At 38.5% G+C, this 18,235-nt stretch overlaps 1 protein-coding gene across 19 annotated transcripts in view; it reads right to left on the bottom strand.

The window, feature by feature from the left end:
* CELF1 (CUGBP Elav-like family member 1) overlaps nt 1–18,235 on the bottom strand; it is a 54,054-nt gene that overhangs the window by 24,536 nt on the left and 11,283 nt on the right. For 12 of the 19 annotated variants that reach the window (XM_042873116.1, XM_042873155.1, XM_042873139.1 and 9 more), the window contains 4 exons: nt 16,552–16,590; nt 1,329–1,516; nt 687–769; nt 255–303 (listed from right to left, as the gene is read on the bottom strand). In XM_042873116.1, coding sequence (XP_042729050.1) covers nt 255–303; nt 687–769; nt 1,329–1,506 — 310 coding nt within the window. In that variant the 5' untranslated portion in view covers nt 1,507–1,516; nt 16,552–16,590. Of the gene's footprint in view, nt 1–254; nt 304–686; nt 770–1,328; nt 1,517–3,708; nt 3,871–16,551; nt 16,591–18,108; nt 18,128–18,235 lie in introns of those variants that run through there. The other 7 variants (XM_042873064.1, XM_042873072.1, XM_042873098.1 and 4 more) reach the window with 3 other exon arrangements.

Below are 18,235 nucleotides of genomic sequence, written 5' to 3'. Positions count from 1 at the left end.
AACTCACTGGATGTTTCCCTAACCACACCACGGTTTTTCTAGCAAACAGCAACAGTGGTAGATACTTAGTCATGAAATTCTAGAGACCTCACTTAAACTGCCTGGTGTACTGAAAACATTTGTTTAAAAAAATAATTAAACCCAAACCCCAGTGCAAGATGACTTTGTCAGAAGCTGTTCAACACAAGGAAAATCTTGAAGTTTCCCACTTGGAATAAATGATGCCACAAAATTCAGATTTTAGTAAAGCTTACCATTATTCTTTTCACTGTCAGCTGGTTTCATCTGGATAGGATGGTGCATCTGAAATGCAAACAGATTATTTAATCATAAATGCATTCACTTTATGCTAGATGAAATACATTCCCACAACAACGGTGAATGTATAAGTTTGTAGCCTATACTGCCACTACAGAAAGGCATTAATAACAATATACAAGCATCTGGAAGAAAAATCTTCTCCTAATTATATACCATCATTCCTCCCAAGAAAGCATTATTACAGAAGACACATCCACCCACTCTACTACCAAATCTATTATCGTTCCAATTTTGTGATTTTTCTCATTCTAACAGTTCCCTTAAAACAAGACTTCAGAGAAAGATAATGTCTGTTTTTGTATCAGTGGCATCAGAGATCAGAAAGACAAGATAGAGCTGTGAAGGGAGCATGTCTCTTCTCTTACCCCTGGGAGAATCTTCATGTTGTGAAGAGCATTCTGTGCTTCTAGTGCAGCTTTACGGGTATAAAATGTAACAAAACAGCACCCTGCAATTGAAACAAAATGCTAACCAAAGAAGAACTCTATGAATCTTGACGTGCTGTAGAGAAATTACATGTCCCACTTATACTCATCCAATGACAACCAAAAGAAGTTAAATAATGAAATAGGTAGGTATCACTGATAGGATTATGTTTTTCTCAACAGTTACTAAGTGTAATTAAAATATTCTGAACCGAGTCAATACTACCAGCACACCACTAAAACAATCACTTAGACACATCCAGCAAACAACTCTTGGCTACTTCCATTTCTAAACTCAATTACTTGGTTGTATCCAGAACTTCCACCTAGTTTCAGTGGCAATACAATACTGCATATTTCTGAATTTTGTATATTATTTGAAACAGTGACATTTCCAGCAACATTCTGGCCATATCATAACATTATAGCAATGCTCTGGAGCAACACAATATTTGTTTATTAGCTGCTCTGCTCAGCACTCATAATCTATACTTTTCATACATCCCCAAACAAACATGTAAGACTGGAACAGTGTAAAAACAGCAGAGGGCTCAAGTCTAATATGAGAAGTATAGTTCTCACCTTTGCTTTGAGGAGGGTTCTGGCTCCTGTCTCGCAAGACATTGATTTCATAGACAGCACCATACTGTTCAAAAAGTTCTCTTAAATCTTTCTCACACCAGCTCCGTGGGACCTGACCCACAAACATCTTGATAGCATCTAGATCAGGTTGATCTGGGTGATCCAGTGTACCATTCATTTTCTTTGAGCTACAAAAATTCAATAAGGAATTTCGGTTACTTAGGTTGCCACAAATTCTAGATGTTATCGCAGTTAGAAGCAGTATGCCTACAGCAAGTAGGCTACAGCAAAAAACATTTGTTACATCAATATGCATGCATTTACAGATATATGCCATATACATAGATATGTACACTGCTTGCCAGTGAATGCAAATAATAATACATATACACACAATTACATTCAGAAAAATTATTATTACTCGCATTCACTGGCAAGCAATATATTTGGAAACCAAGTACTCTCTTTACATGGTTGTTTAAAACTTCACCTAGTGTTTGCTCTTATAATGTAGTCAACATCTACTTTTCACACGATTTTCACGTCTGTAGAGATGTCTGGAAAAACATTAGTTCAATTCTGTAACATTTTACAGAAGACACCATAAAAGAAAAAAAACTAAACTCAGCTGAACCACAAGCTGCTGTAGTTATTAATAACTAAGGAAAATAAGAGGACATTTTTTGTATGCTTAAGCATGACTATCTGTAACTGTTTCTCGGAGTGAATAATACCTTAAAACAGAAAAAAATACAACTGAACTGATGAGAAGTCTCATTAAAGGTTTTCAACACAGCAGCTTTGTGGAACTAGGCAGCTTTGAACAACACTTAGCAAAAAAAAAAAAAAAAAAAGAAAAAAAAAAACCAAACAGGCTGACAGTGCTGATGAACAGGTTGGCCCTTGATAATCTTAGTTTCAGAGTAAATCAAGCGGACTAACAGTAGGCTGCTAACACAGCAAAAGAGACATTTATTAGACTATAACACAGAAGTTTTGAGTATGGGGTTCCCTGCACGTGGCAGGGGGGTTGGAGATTCATGATCATGAGGTCCCTTCCAACCCTGGCCATTCTGTGGGTTTCCACAAAAGGCTCCGAGGCAATACATGTATGAATAAGGTACTGCTAGCCATATGAATATTATTTATGGCATGTTAATAAACTGCACTGTACCCTGTTCAGCTAGTTGCAAGCCATACACAGCTTTCAGTATCGACTCCCCATTGCCTGTTGAATACAATGTGAGGTCTTGTTTTTGGTAGTCAGTCTGATATACCACAGGATCTACCTCTGTGGAAGACTGCCTGTAATGGCAGCTATTCTACTGCAGCTATAGTGATTAGCAGGCTAAAATTGCTGACCAACTCCAGCAAAATCTAGAAAGGACATGAGGAGGACAACAATAACCGTGCAGTGATTTCCTGCTGGCCTCAAACCCTTTGTTGAAGGATACAAGCGTCCATCTTCCAGGGTACTCAGATCCCTTCACTTCTGCCTTTTTCTCCTCTTAAAGATTATTTTTCAGTGGTTTATTAACGGTACATTAAACAGTGTTCCATTGCTCATCTGCAGATTCCTCCCTCAACAGACTTCAAAAAAAAATTCAAAAGCAGGCAATGTTTAGTTATTTTTTCCTCTCCATATTCTGCTGCACAGAGCCTGAGAAAGAACTCCTGCCATAATTTCCCAACAGTATCAACAGACCTCATGAACTTCTTACCAGGAGGGATGGGAATAATCACAAATTCCTATATTACCAAACCTTTCCACTCAAAGGGCCAGCATCTCTTCAAATGTCCAAGATAAAGAATACCATATATAAAGACGTAGATTCCATGCTTTTTGAATCAGATTGAGAACTGGAAATCACTTAACCTCCTTAAGTAATAATTTTCAGCCCCGCATTCTTTCCCATGAACAGTTTCAAGAGCACAGCCCACCTCCTGTTAACTGAGCAACTTTCATGAGACTTGAACAGTATTTCAAGGAATCTTTCATTCCCAATTAAAAGGTAGAGTCTGGAGTCATCAACGGGAGAGAAATGGAAATGTTCACCCAACAATACATTTTAATAACTGATTCTATAATATCAGCACCTTTTTCAGACTGTAAACAGTACAACTCCTCACCCCTTATCCTAAAAAACAAGTTGTTGTGTTTTGTGGTTTGGCTTTTTTTAATCCTTCCCCCCTCATCCAGAACCCAGTATCGACTCTTAATGCCCAGTACGGTTTCTCCACAAACTTCAGACCTCCAGATCCTCCTATCCCTCTTTTTCCACCATCACAAAGGGAATGTATTAGACAGCAGAGGCTCCAAAGACAGCAATTCCAACTACCACTTTTGTTACAAGCTTAGACATGAACACACAATACTTACACAGGGCTAGCATTCAAGGAGCAATGGTCCACCATCATCTCTGGAAGAAAATCCAACTTGAACGCAGCCATCACCTTGGTCTGTCACAAACTGCTAACACTAACTCAGTGTATTGCCTAACCCCTCAACAACACCACTTCCAAAAGTCCTGCAGGTCTTAACACTCGGCCACACAAAACACTCAAACCACAGAAACAGAAGCTCAGGGAGACCAGCAATAGACACCACAGAAACAAGCTGGACTGGGAAAGGGACATGGAATCCCAGATTAAAAAGGGGATGTGACCATGTGAAGGGAGGCTCAGCTCAATACACAATGAAAATGCTGATGCACTGGGCTTGTTTTGTGCAATTTTCCCTGGCGAAGCAGTACTGAGCGCACTGTCAGATAAACAGAGTGTCAGATCCATGAAGATAGCAGTGGGTAACAGAGCAGAAAGAATACAAACTCCAGTTTTTCCACTCCCAACTAACTCCTTGCATCCCAAAATGGCAGTCCAAGACCCTGAAACACAGACAGTTCCCCACATCACCAGTATTAAGGCAGACAATTTGTTATGTGTAGTCAAAAGGTTCCTTCAGCACAAACCTTTTCAGTGTCTGATTAACAAACTCACTCTTTCCACCTTGTGCCATTTTTGACACACTCCTAACTTACAGGGAGACAAATCTGAACCTATTAAAAAAATTAGAACTGAGGAAATTTGGTTGCTCAAAAAAATCCATTACAATCACATCAACGGCTACTTAATCCTCTTTAGAGAAGCAAAACATACGTTGTTTTGTAAAGAGCATTTTGCACCATGCCTCTTTAATTCCAGAGACATACAGAGCCTACAGAAGATCAAGAAAGGGAAAAATATGCAACTGCTGGTTATACCATTTTTGCTTTTGTACTGATCCTGGTAGTAATTTGTTGAAAACTGTTGTATAATCTTTGAAAACATTGATGTTAACTCCACAGCTTCTTCATCGATAAAACAGGCGTAACGTGTTCATCGACTCACTGTGAGGTGTATTTGTACATGTAACACAGACCTCCAGTAGTTAAGCGTCCAGTATTTCAACTAATGGGGAGATAACCTCGATAATACTGGATGCATTGTGAGATATGTGAGGAATATTTGATTGCAGAGCGTGCTACAAAGCCAGCTGGGTGTGTCTGAGCACCAGACCATTAGCTCAAGTCCAGTATGAATCCAGATAAGCCTTATGTATACATTCAATACAACCACATAATAAACTCTTAGAGCATCGCAGAACACATTCTGGGGCAGCTGTGATCATTTTTCTCATCTGTTAAGGACTGCAACATATACCTGTAGTTATTTAAGAATGGCCAGTTTACACAGCTTTCTTCATGCCTGCAAAATTAGAGTGTGCCTATAATTATTATTATTATTATTTTTACATTAATAACTATTTCTAGTCTCTGGAAAAAGACTATTTTTCATCTTCTGCCTGCAGAGAGATTTATTTAAAATCTCTATTAAAAAGAGCTGGACCTTTTAATACAAAGGCATAAGCACATTACTGCAAAATAAAAGATTGTGTGAATTTATCACACGTGGTAGATGTTCAGCAGCAACTACTTCACACGTGCTCTTGCTACATGGTAACTGCACTGCTCCTACACATAGGTAAGCAGGCACTGTGGAACATGGGTCAATTTATTAGCCTTCAGTAAGCAGCTGGCATCTTCCTTCAGACACATCTCACAGGCCTCCTTCTAGAAAAATGCCATACAGTATAAAATGCATTACTTTCAAAAGCTGGATTCAGCCTGGAGTCCAATCTGTGAGACTGTTTGAAAAAAAGTCTATAAAGAGAAACATTTCAGATTTACATTTTAAGAACAGCAGAAGATGTACTGGGGTTCTCTCCACTGTTCATGTAATTCTGTAGCTCAACACTACAAATTCTAGCCTTACCAAGGAACACCTCCTGTCATCCTTTGCTTTTTCAAGCAGTCAGTAAAATACTCCAGCAGCCGTGTTCACCACAGGTTCAATAAGAGATGATGCTGGTAAGACATACTCTAGAAAATGGGTTTCGAAAATGTTACTGAGATTGATTAGTTTACTGAAGAGAATCACTAAGTCATTATGACTTGCTTCTACCCTCACCATTTTCCTCATCTCTCTGCTCCTCAAAATTGAGAGCTTTTTTTTGCCTCCTCCATTAAGATTAAAAACACAGAAAAAGTTACAGGCAGAGAAGCTCCCAAACCCTTCACTGTCACACTGTTACAGACCATGTCAAGTTCAATCTACTGGCTTTGAGAACTAAAACATTGATTTTGTGCCATTATCCTGCTATACTTTAATTTCTTATTCTTGTTATACTTACTCTCATTTCTCCTGTGATATGCTCACTTCGGTTAATAAACAACGGTGCCAAGAATATTTCAAATGCTGTTATGCACAATTTGCAGAAAAGGAAAAATCAATACTAGAATGGTGGATAAATACCTGAAGGTGCATTAGTCAAATACCCATGCCTCAAAATAGCACAATTCTGCAGTAACTGGTGGTTTCAGTGAAAAAGCAGCAGTACAGAGAACAGATTTGTTCAAACATTATTTAGTTGAAGGCATGGACTTGATGAGATTAGAAGTCCTTTGGACTTTGCTTGTAAAAGTATCAGAAAGAGTACAAAAAAATCTTATTTCACTACTGAATAGAAACTGGAAGAATTAAATGAAGCTGTTTCTTTGGAATTACAAAAACATGAAAGTTATCCCAGCCATTGCTCATAAAGAAAGAAAATGTACAGAGCTAAATGCACATACTTTTTGCTCAGATGTCAAATTCCTGCTGGCTTCCAGGCCCATTCTTTCACTGTTTCTATTCAAAGGATAATAGGAACAATGTCTGAAATTCCAAGCTCTATGGACTGTAGCTGCACATTTAAATGTGGTGCTAACCTGACAGTATGAACACAAAAGTTCTGTTTGTTCTACATCTCACTTTTTTGCATTTCTGAAGCCCCAGACTATACTGTAAAAGATATCACTGTATAGACTCCTCAGACCACAAGGCATACATGCCAAACATTTTGCTTTTGTTTTTATGCTTGCAGAACTACTGTCACATCTTTAGGCAAAAAAACTTAAAACAAAAAAACAAAGCTCCATGTAGTAATTTCTTTCGCTAAGAAAGCCTCATCCACTTCAATGAGCAATTAACTCTGAAAGCTAAAGATAATACCATCTTTTATTTTACACACTCTAAACCTCAAACAACACATACAGCTCTGAAGCTGAGGGACGATGGCGATGGTGAGAGCAAACTATGGGAAAGGACACAGGCTATAGGGAAATCAGACACTGTGAAGCTTTGAAGGAGACAGGTCCTAGAATAAACTTCCCCTTGTATTATCTGTGCATATCCAGATCCCTACAGTGCTGCTGAATTGCAGTTTTGCTTTTCTACAGATAAACCCTAGGTTATATACATCAAAATATAGTAACTGCTTGTCAATATTTTCCTGTTTCATTGTTGAACATGTAAGCAGTGATCAAATATTTTCTGCTTACGTGAAAATGAAATGTCTCCCCATACCTCAATAGGTATTGCCAAAACTGCAGTTCTGCTTCTGCCAATCTCCACAACAGTTATTCACTGCAAGTATTGAAATTTTAAACATTGAGAATGTTGAATTTACCATTAAAATACATGAAGCTTTGGGTTGCCTACAATGTAAATTAACTGAAAGTCATGTTCTAATATTTTCATAGAAATTAGTATATGAAGAAAAGGATAGGAAGGGAAGACAACTGCTTTTATCTGAGAAAGCAGCAGTTTCATCAGAGCACATAATTCTTCCACACCCAGCAGCATTTTCACATATTAAGTAACATCTACTCTAAAAATAGCTTGTACCGTATCAAATATCTGTAATATATCAACATTTTTTCAAGAAAAATCTATTTGAGGTGAAGAAACATATTCCTGATTTACTTCCCTGGCATGTGAATGAAACCCTATTTACCTGTAGCTTCTACTCCAATTAATTCTACAAACAATCAAAACGAATGGTTTCTGAGCTTTTGCCTGACAAACCCCCAGGACTCCCAGCTCTGCCAGCAGACAGCAACAAGCCACCTATTGCTCTGTCTTACAGGAAGATGCTCTCTCTACTCATGAAAAAAAAAACAAAAAAAAAACAAAAAAAAACAAGCTTAGCTGCCATTTTTATTTGGTTGTGCTGGGTTGGTTTTTTGTTGGTTTCATTTGTTTTGTTTTTAAACTGATCACCATTAGGTTACATGCATTAAAACACTACACATAAGAACTATCATCTTATAGCTATCATTAGGAAAGAACAACTAAGTAACCTCACTTTTAGTAACCTCACTTTTAGTGACAGATTAATCAAATCACCACAGAGATTTTAGACCCATTTGTCTAAGGCACCTGGTACTAAGCATTATCAGAACCAAAATATCAAACCAGACTGTGCTCTGCTGCAGTTCAGTGCGGCAATTCTCAAGTTCCTTGCACACAATTTTTTACCTTAATTAATCCAGGCTGGACGTGGCTCTGTGCAGCCTGAACCAGTGGTTGGCAACCCTGCACACAGCACGGAGGTTGAAACTAGATGATCAAGATGGTACCTTTCAACCCAGGCCACTCTATGATTCTATGATTAACATACACACTACAGATCCCTAGCATGAAAATAGATATAGACAATACTGCTCAGGTTAAAAATCTCCAAGTTACTGCCCCTCTATGGCAGCTGTGATTACAAGCCTGATACAGTAAAACAGAACATCTGTAGAAATCTGTTGTACAAAGGAGTGCTGAATCAGGCTGGCCAGAAAGGTCCTATCACTTGAAGATGCTTTTTCAGAGAAGCACTGGGGATTGCAAACCGTGATAAAAGAGAAGGCTCCATTTTCTCAGCTCTGTACAGACCTAATGTAAAAATTCAAGAGACTGCCCTTAGCTCCATTTCCAGATGTCAGACAAGCCAATCAGGATGCAGCCATGCTTTCCTAGGACATAAAGAACTGAAAATATTGCCTGCTAGACAATAAACCTAAGCACTATGGAGTTAACCCTTACTATAAATACGGCAAGACATTCCACAAGCAGAACTAAAAGAAAAAGCTGCTCCTACAGATGTATCTTACTGCCTTACAATAAATCCAATGAATTTCAAGAGCCTTCAATGTCCTCTTCCTGCTTACCTGTGCAGACCACAGCTAATGACAAGACTACTTCAGAGCTATTGACACACTGTTTGGAAAGAGGAGCTGAATGTTTATTTTTACTTACTCAAAGCAATATTACATTCATTTAAAGTGGATTTATTATGAACTCAGTGCCTTGAGGCATTTATTGCTCTGCCATTTTTAGAAAATGAACAGTGGATTCAAAAGTTTTCAGGAAAGAATGATGGCGTAAACCTTGTGCATTGTTTCCTTTAAAAGGAAGCAACTGAAGAGCTGAGTTCTCCGTGGCAGAAATTTATTATTTTTGGTCAATAAATTCAAACGAATTGAAGCACAGACCACACACAGACATCCAATTGCTCCTGTTTGTTCCCTGTGCTGCATGTGTCCAGGCAATACAGAGGGCAGAAGCAAAGACGCAACGCTGGGTTGTCTGACAGGCTGGGGACTTCAAGCCTCTGTTTTGGTGGAAGAACAAACTGCAAAGTCCATGAATTGAGTAATGCTCTAACAGAACCCTCTTTGACCTTAACGTAACAGTAAAAATGGTAAAACCAGATAGGAAAGTTTTGTATATACAGTATTATCACATGTCATTGTGAAGGCAAACAGTTCTGCATCAATTGCCACACATTCATGTGACTGACAAGTCTAGGCATCTCACCCTTCTCACTTCTATTTTAAACAAACACTGAAATGAATCCTTGCATCAACTGAAATAGGTTGCGCCTGGCTATTGTTTTCTCAAGTAACTAACATCTCTAAGGTGGCTTTTCAAATCACAGATAAGAAAGTAAAATCTTAGTAGCTGAGACAGCATTCCTTCTCTCACCAGAGATGGTTTTTTGGGCAAAGGAGGTCAGATTTGTGTAACTCCTTGTTGGCAGGATACTGCAGAGACAAGAAACATTCATGAGAGCAAGGGCAGACTGGACAAGTACTCAGAAGAAAATGACCACAGGCTACCAGACAAACCACAGCAGGTTCTTAGCAGCTAAAAACATGGAGGATTACTGAGTCCATTTTGCAGTCAAAAGGTGAAAACAAACCGTAGATATTGCTACTCCATGAATACAGACGGCAGAAGTCTGGAATTTGCCAAAGATCCCATATATGCGTGCTGGGAGAAAAGAAGGGCAAAGAGAATGACTGAATAAAAGGAAGAGTTGTCTTGTTAGAGCTAAACCAACCTACACGTGAACTGTGTAAACACTAATTAAAAATGCTAAGTTATTACCAACAATTTATTCAAATGCTTTCATAAGCAGCAAAAATAAGTAAGTAAATTGCACTTTTAGCCTTAAGGGAACATAACAGCACAGTTACCAGCGTATGCACTTTTCTTTTTAAAATGCCTTGCAATTGCAATTCAATCTGTGGTATGCTCAATATCTGGCCCACTCCTTCAAACAACATACACCAAATGGGAGATGGCAGCCCTGCAACATGAGAACTTATCTACCAGAAACAGGTTACAACATCTGTTCAAATCCTCAAAGCCAAACCCTCTCCCTCCACAAGGAACTGCTCTGCCAATACTTGCAAGTACCAAGGCACCTAACAAACTCAGAAGTTGAATCATCAGTCTCAGTACCAACTTATGGTACATAAATGAAGTTTACAGACTTCAAGATTGCGGCCCCCCAAATTGGTACATTTTCCTCTCATAGTCTTTACCTGCTTGCAGGAGAGGGAAAGCACAAGCAGGCTGTGACCAAAACAGTGGGGCTGTGCTATCAGACTGGCAGTGCAAGCACAACTCGCAGCACTGCAGACAATGCCCTGCTTCTCTAGGGCAGAACAGCTGCACCACGCTGCCCTGACTTCTGCTTTCTTAGCACACAGCCAGCAGCTAACAGCAGCGTAGGGCTGCCAACCCAGTGCTTGACCTGCTGCAGCTGTGTCTGCTGCTTCAGTGGCCACACTACAAATGCTCACGCAAGCAGCACAAAAATAAAGAAGAAATGGGAATCGACTGGCCCACTGGGAGGAAACTGGGAGGAAACCACCTCCTCACAACAGCCTCGAACACCCATCTCCAACCATAACATTTCCTGTAATCCTACAGTAATGAAGAATAAGTAAGCTGATCACCTCCGCAGTTCTCTGGTTTGAGGTTACTCAAAATAAAGTGCAAATACTTGATATAAGAACTTCAACTATCACAGCCCACAATAGTGCCATGTACTGCAACAGACAGCTTTGGTTAGGATTTACTGGGATTTTTCCAAGGGCAGTCAGTATCCGACCACCTTGTTCTCAAGGACAGTACCTATGCAACATCAGTTAATAGTCTGCTATACTGGTACAGTGAAATAAATAAGAGACGTCTATGTCAGGAAAATTTTCACATTGAAACATTTTCCAATGAACTCCACCTTTTCTTTCATGTTTGTTTTCCTTCTTATACCTGCTCCCCAGTGACACATTAAACATATATGTTAATCATCATACAAATATAACAGGAGAGGTGCCTCGATTGTCATCTGTCCTTAATTAATGCAAGGCATTTTCTTGTTGCTAGCTTTAGATTTCAGTTTTGTAGCTGAAGTTTGCTGTTCTTAAGGTCACAACTGGGACCTAAAATGTGTATTGAATTTCTGTCTTTCCCAGATACGTTTCCTCATTAAAATTTGGCATATTTCCTCCTTTTTTTTTTTTTTTTTTTTTTTTTTTTTTTTTCAGACCAAAGGAACTAAGAGGGAAACAAAACCATCTTTATCAGCTACTTCTTGGTGGTGGTAGCAGTGGGTTAAAAAAACAATGGCTAGGAAAAAAAAAAAAAAAAAAAAAAAAAAATCAGCAAAACTCATTTGATGCAAAGGAGATAGCAAAGATCTGAGAAGGAACAGTACGAAAGATAACTGACATGAGGCTCATACGCAGATGAACAAATGGCTCCAAGGCCAAATCATGAATCTGGAGCAATTAATGCATGACAACATATTAAAGCAGCTGTACTTGTAGAACAGATAATGGCAAGCCTTAATGCAGGCACCCCATAATAATTAACTTTGTCAAAGCAAAGACAAGGAGTAATCACTGCATGTTTATCCTTGCTTGCGAGACACTTCACAATTAATAATTGATACAAAGAAGCAGCACTGATGCACGTATCCTAGGGCTAATGTTTTTGAAGCAGAAGTTCACAAGTTTCTTCCTCTCGTTATTGACTTACTGTTTATGAAGGCATACAGCCATTAAAAAAAAAAAAAAACTAAAGGATTTAATCCTGTTATCCTCATTTTAAACACCTGCAACAATCCCAGCAGTTTGGGAAGCATTTAGAGTTCTTATCATTATCGTGCTAGGACATAACAACGCTCATACTTTGCCAGAGGCAAACTATGGAAAATTAAATACCAAAGAGATCTGAAAGATCTGTGGATACTTTGGCAACGTAGACAGGAAAAAAATCTTGAGAAAATAGGAAAAAAGGCTTGGTCAATACAATAGAAAGAGGAAATAAAAGCAGCAATACGACAGAGCAGGAGTCAAGGCAGGAAATGAGAGTACAAGAAGTGAGGATGTGCATCTTTGCCCTGTGGAATGACAGAGCTTTTAAAAGGAGGCAGGATGGAATACTTAAGGCAGCAGGAGGATTTGGTTGTTTTGTTATTTTTTGTTCTTCTTGCTTTTTATTAACTGAATTCAGACCATGACACACATAGGAAGTCTGGATGGTAAACAACGCCCAACCTTCCTCAGATCAATGTTTGTGAGCCCTCCTGTCCTGAAAGCAGAGGTACAGCTGCATTTATACTGCCTTTCTTCTCTTTCTCTCTCTCCCAAACATTGTTTCTGAGCTTACAAGAACGATTTTAATTTTTAAGGTTAGAAAAGGTCACTACTAACAGCCAAGAGTTTACCGTAAGGTATTTCAGCCTTTTATCTAAGAAACAACCCTGCAAGCAATTAATTCTATAGAACATGGTATTTTAGATCATCTTCAGCTTTAATTTATGAGTACAAACAAGACCTAAGAACCTGGTTTCAAAGAGGCCTGAACTTTGCTGTCATTTCCTATATTACAGGAACGTGCAGCCCTGTACTTAGTCAAAAAGACACACAGAGCACTGGAGTGGGCGAGCCACCTAACCACATTTCCAGGAGAGGCTGCAGAACCAGCTGTACCATTCCAGGACACGAAGATTGTTCTGTCACTCCACAGGGGAACTACAGTAATGAGAAATACCTTTGGCTAAGGTTTGTCACAAGCAGTGCACCCCAGTTTGCATAAAGAATTTAAAGAAAATTAAAAACTGACCAGTTTGCGTGTTCTGTTTTTTAAACTTCAGAAAAGGAATGCATGACCTAAACTCCAAGGAACAAACTTTGTATTACCAAATACATTTTAAATCTCTGCTTTCTGATAGGTCTTAGAACAGTAGTCAGATCTGCTTAAAAATCTTCTTGAAGAACGATACATTCTTTAAGATTCCCCCCTTTCCTCTTTAGGTGTCAAGGGACCTTTTGGACTAAACAAAGCAACAAGTCTCAAGTTTCCCTGTCCTTTGCAGCAATCAGAACAACCAGGCAGATCTAATCTCAAATTATTTCTTCTGATAGTACCAGATACAAAACAGGAACAGTTAAAATTATACTGTAGTAAAAAAATAAAAAGAATAAAGTACTGTTTCTCTCCAATTTCATTTTATCCAAGTGCTCCTTTGCATGTTATCTGAAGAGTTTACAAACAGCACAGACAGTTCCAGAAGAGTACAATCCACCTTTGAAATATGAAACACTGCAATAATCTTTCCTATCACACTGCAATAATCCTTTCTATTTTCCTTGTCACACCATGACAAGGCATGATTTCCTCTGGCTTGTGGTACAGGGATGCCAAGCAGATAATTGTTTTCACCTTCAGGAAAACTAAAAAAAGGACCATCCTAAGGGAGGAGCAGGACAAGAACGCTGACTGTTCACAAGGTTCAAACAGCGTAAAGGTAAATTTGTTTGCCCAGAGGAACATCAGCACAGTGAATGTGGATTTGACAAGTGACAATCCAGCAGGCACAAGTTCCTCACTCCTGAAAGTGTCAGCACTCACACAGCATTAATTCTTGACAAGAATAACTGTAATTTGCCTTGACAAAGCATGGCATGCAAGTTTCTGAATAGAAGGAAGAAACTCAAGTCTCAGAATAAAGTCTCCATTTCAAAAACTTGGAGACAGCAATTACCATAAAAGCAAGAAACAAAGGCTCATTGATTCCTCATCTCAAAGCAAAGCTGACTGTTCCTCAGTGTCATACAGTGTACCAGACTAGAATCAGAATTCCATCACAATTCTACCCCAATCCATTTCTGTACTGTCAATTTATTTACGTCATCATAAGAGGTATTTTATAGTGGGATGCATATAAACAGTTTTATATAACCTTAGATGTTGGAGAATTACTCCTCTTTTATTTGGACACCTCTCTACCATCACATTAAGACAAATGAATTTAGGGTTGTTTCTTTTAAGGATGAGAAACTATATATCTTGCACACAGGTGAGGTTTTCCTTTCCATAACTTGGTTTCAGCAATCATAAACAGGACTAATTCATTTAAATAATGTGAATGTTTTGTTATTTCCATAATCCAAACCGATTCTGGAACTGCATTTTGTAATTGGTAGAATCTTTAAGTCTGAAGAACGAGGTCTAATCACAGATTAGACTGTCTGGTAAGGTAGAAATGTCTCACGCACAAACACAGTAACCCCTCTTCCATATGTTCTTTATGGTCCTAAAGGAGCAGCAAAGGAGAGGGAAGGGTAAGCGACAGAGTGCTAGTTGCTTAGGAAAGGAGCTGTATGCTGTGCAATACCTGCAGTGCCTGGAGACCAATGCCTTCCAATTGGTACTTCCAAACAATCACCAGTTTCTAAACATCACTCAAAAATTATGGAATTCCTGGACTGCAACTAGACTAGCCAGCAGGACTGGCATCATCTATAAGCCACCATATCATGCATGATTTTCCACTGACTGTAGATCTTATTTTGTTCTACTTTCTTCAGCAATGTTTGATCCAGACATTTTTTCCACAGTTCTTCCTGGCTCTTTCTCTGTCTTTAACAGGACAAGAAAGTCAGTGTACCAAAGCTGGGAAGGGGGCATTTCTCTCTGTCCACAGAGCCAGTCGAGCTTCTAAGTTCCGAGTTAAGGAAGTACCACAGAAGGAAGGAATCCTTCCTAGTCACTCATGCTTTCCTGCAGCACCTCTAGCCGCTTTGTATCTAACAGGTGACAGAATCAATGCCACTGGCTCCCAGCTGAACCTCTAGCTACAAAGAGGTGAAAACAAAGTGTGAGGAAGTTTCCAGTACCATCATTCTTCTTGCAACTGAGAAACCTGATTAAACTATGGAAAATTCAAAGCCAGGCAAAGAACAATACAGCAGTTTCGTACAATGGGACAAACTCAATTTTGTCCTTTCAGCATTCACAAGAATTTGTAAAATCATAACATGGCTTTATTTCTCAAATCTCCTGAAAAGGGACAATTACTGTAATCTGGATCTCTGTATCACATTTCACCTCCAAGCTTAGTCAAATCTGTTAACAAGCATCCACGTTGTCAGCAAATCACTTCAATTATCTCCAAAGCTGGTAACGATGTGATACGCTCTTCTTTAGAAAGCCTTATGTTTAAGACTGTGGCAGGAATAAGATTGACTCTTACTGAAATAAAAAAAAAGCACATATTTTTCATCTCTCAAGAGCTTTGGTAAAGCTACCACCAGCATTCTGTATAAAAGTTGGGAGGTGCCATGGCTGGTGTACTGTTTCCTTCTCAAAAGAGCCTCCTTGCTTTGCCGATGGACTAAAGCATAAAGTATTTCTGCCACAGTACAGGTGATTATCAGAAGAGCAGAGCCACTGCAATCTGAGCATGGAAGTGTTACTTAATATAGCAGCAACAAGCCTTTAAGCTGCACAGTTACCATCTGATCTATTTTTTTTGCTGCTGTTGTGCAGTCATGAGAGTTTCACACAATCCAATTTGCTAAACCAGAGAAATAACCACTTGATTGTGAAATAGCTTTTAACCAGGTTAGCAAAGTCAAATTATCACCAGAACCATGTTTTTAAAAAAAAAAAAAAAAAAAAAAAAAACAACCAGAAAACAAACACCTGGAGATCAAATAAAGCAGGAAGGAGGAATTGGCTCATGAAACTACACTCTTACTGGACCTCAGGCATCAGCAGAACTGCACCAGAAAATCCTCACATTTAGCTCCAAGCATTTCCACACAAATATTTTCCTTTTATGCTGCAATTAACAGAATGTCACAGCCTGTACAGAGTTTTTCCACTAATATCTTTACTATAGAATACTTGAGATTTATTCCAGCAAATAAATTACCATCACGACACGCAATCCTACTTCATAGTTACTTACATTTATAAAACTATTAAGTTACAGACGAAGCTAAAGGAGCTTATTAGCTAGATACTAGCAGTCCTAAATTGTTTACACTCCCAAAACCCTCCAGCAGCACAAGGGCAGCAAACTCCAAAGAGCTGAAGGTTGAGGGAATGCTGCTCGCTGGAGTAGAGAGTGGCTGTTTTCACCACTGAAAGTAAAGACAACTTCTCTCTGAACCTTTGAAATGAAACACCAATAAGCAACTGTGGGCCACAAACTGTAGTTGGTTCATACCTGCAGCTATGCACTTCTCTAGCACTTCCAGTCTTCACTCTAAAAGAAAAAGAAAAACAGACATTGAGTACTCCAGTTAGAATCAGCTAATAGCAATAATTACAACATGAACCGCATCTTGCAGGAAGTATGAGACCTTTGAGACTAAAGCCCACTTCTAGTAATGCAAGTTTTCATAAGGTGGTAACAATCCTCATTAGACTGCTCAATAATTGATCACAACACAAGCTACTCTACATTGAAATACAAGACTTAAATTTCATTTTATTTTTCAACTTCTTCTATGCTTCTGCTTAGGTTGTATACTAAGCTTATGGCTGCCTTGAAATACTTTACAGGAAATACAAGTTCTTTTATCTGTTTACAGGCAAGCAACCAAAACCATCATTCATCTACAAGAAGAGTTTTAAAAGGCTATTTGAGTGTGCACATCTTCCTTGTTTTGCAGGCCTCTTCATAACCTTTGTTCTGTATTCTGAAGAATACAATACAATAGAAGTGTGAATAAGTGATCTTTATTCTCTTCCATATACTTGGATATTTATCACATGTACTCACACCCTCTTTTCCACAGGGAGACCTCTTGGAAATTTTACATCCTTGTTCAATAATATTAATAAAATATTATACCCTCTAAATGAGTACAGAAGCTTAAACAAAAAATTGAGTTTTCTTATAAATACTAATTAAGAAAAATAAAAACCAATCCAGGAATCCTGAGGAATGTAACTTGGTTACCTAAAATGCCTATTTTCAAAATTATGGATTCCCTTATATTTTCTAGAACTGGCTATTGGTGACACATTTTTGTTTTGTTTCAGAATAACACTTGGAATAATTACTTCAGAAGAAACAAACGTACCATTTCAGACACTAACTTCTACTCATGATCCTAGCAAATATTTTACCTGACTACACCTAATTCCACCTCACCCGCATTCCTTTGCTTTTTTGATGTTTAATTAAATAGTATCTGTTTACGGCCCAAACGTGGTCTTTGATTCCTGCTAACAGCCCTGGCTTCACAACACGTAATAGAAATGTTACTTTGTCTTCCACTTACTCTCAAACTTTAGAAAGTATTTAATCCAAATTGAAACGTCATAAATGCTGAGTTACATTTCTGTGATAATCAACTTTCAGTAAAATCTGAAACATACAGCTTGTTGATCACGTAAATGCCTATGAATACACCAATAAGCAACTTTTTAAATGGTAAAAAGAAAACCTTCCCTGAGCACATATAACTATGTTAAACTAGAGAATTAATTTAACAACTTCAAAGGAGATGAAGTACAGCTAACATAGCCAGAGGAAACCAGAATTCTTGGATCCTTTTAAGAAAAAAACAAAAATACACCTCACTGAATCAAAGACAAAATCTAACACAATAAAAGCTGCATGAAAGCGAGCAGCAAATCTGACAACCACCTGTAGAAAGCCTGGGAGAATGGTCTTAAATCATAACTGTTTCTCAAATCAAAATTGTTTCAATATGGCTCATATAATTGCATGCACAACATAAATACACTGAATACTTGATTCAAGTTCACGCACCAGACAGACATAGCCCAAAGGCCAAGGAATCTGACAACTTTTTTCCTTCTCAGAAGAAATCAGAACTTGTATACTTCAGATGAAGGTACACAAGCTGGCATGCTCCTGCATGCAGATTCACTCCAGT

The sequence above is a fragment of the Lagopus leucura genome, unplaced genomic scaffold (assembly GCF_019238085.1).
Source record: "Lagopus leucura isolate 7727_CA_CO unplaced genomic scaffold, USGS_WTPT01 Super-Scaffold_1, whole genome shotgun sequence".
In the NCBI taxonomy this organism is placed as follows: Eukaryota; Metazoa; Chordata; class Aves; order Galliformes; family Phasianidae; genus Lagopus; species Lagopus leucura.
This window is presented reverse-complemented; position numbering and strand designations above follow the sequence as displayed.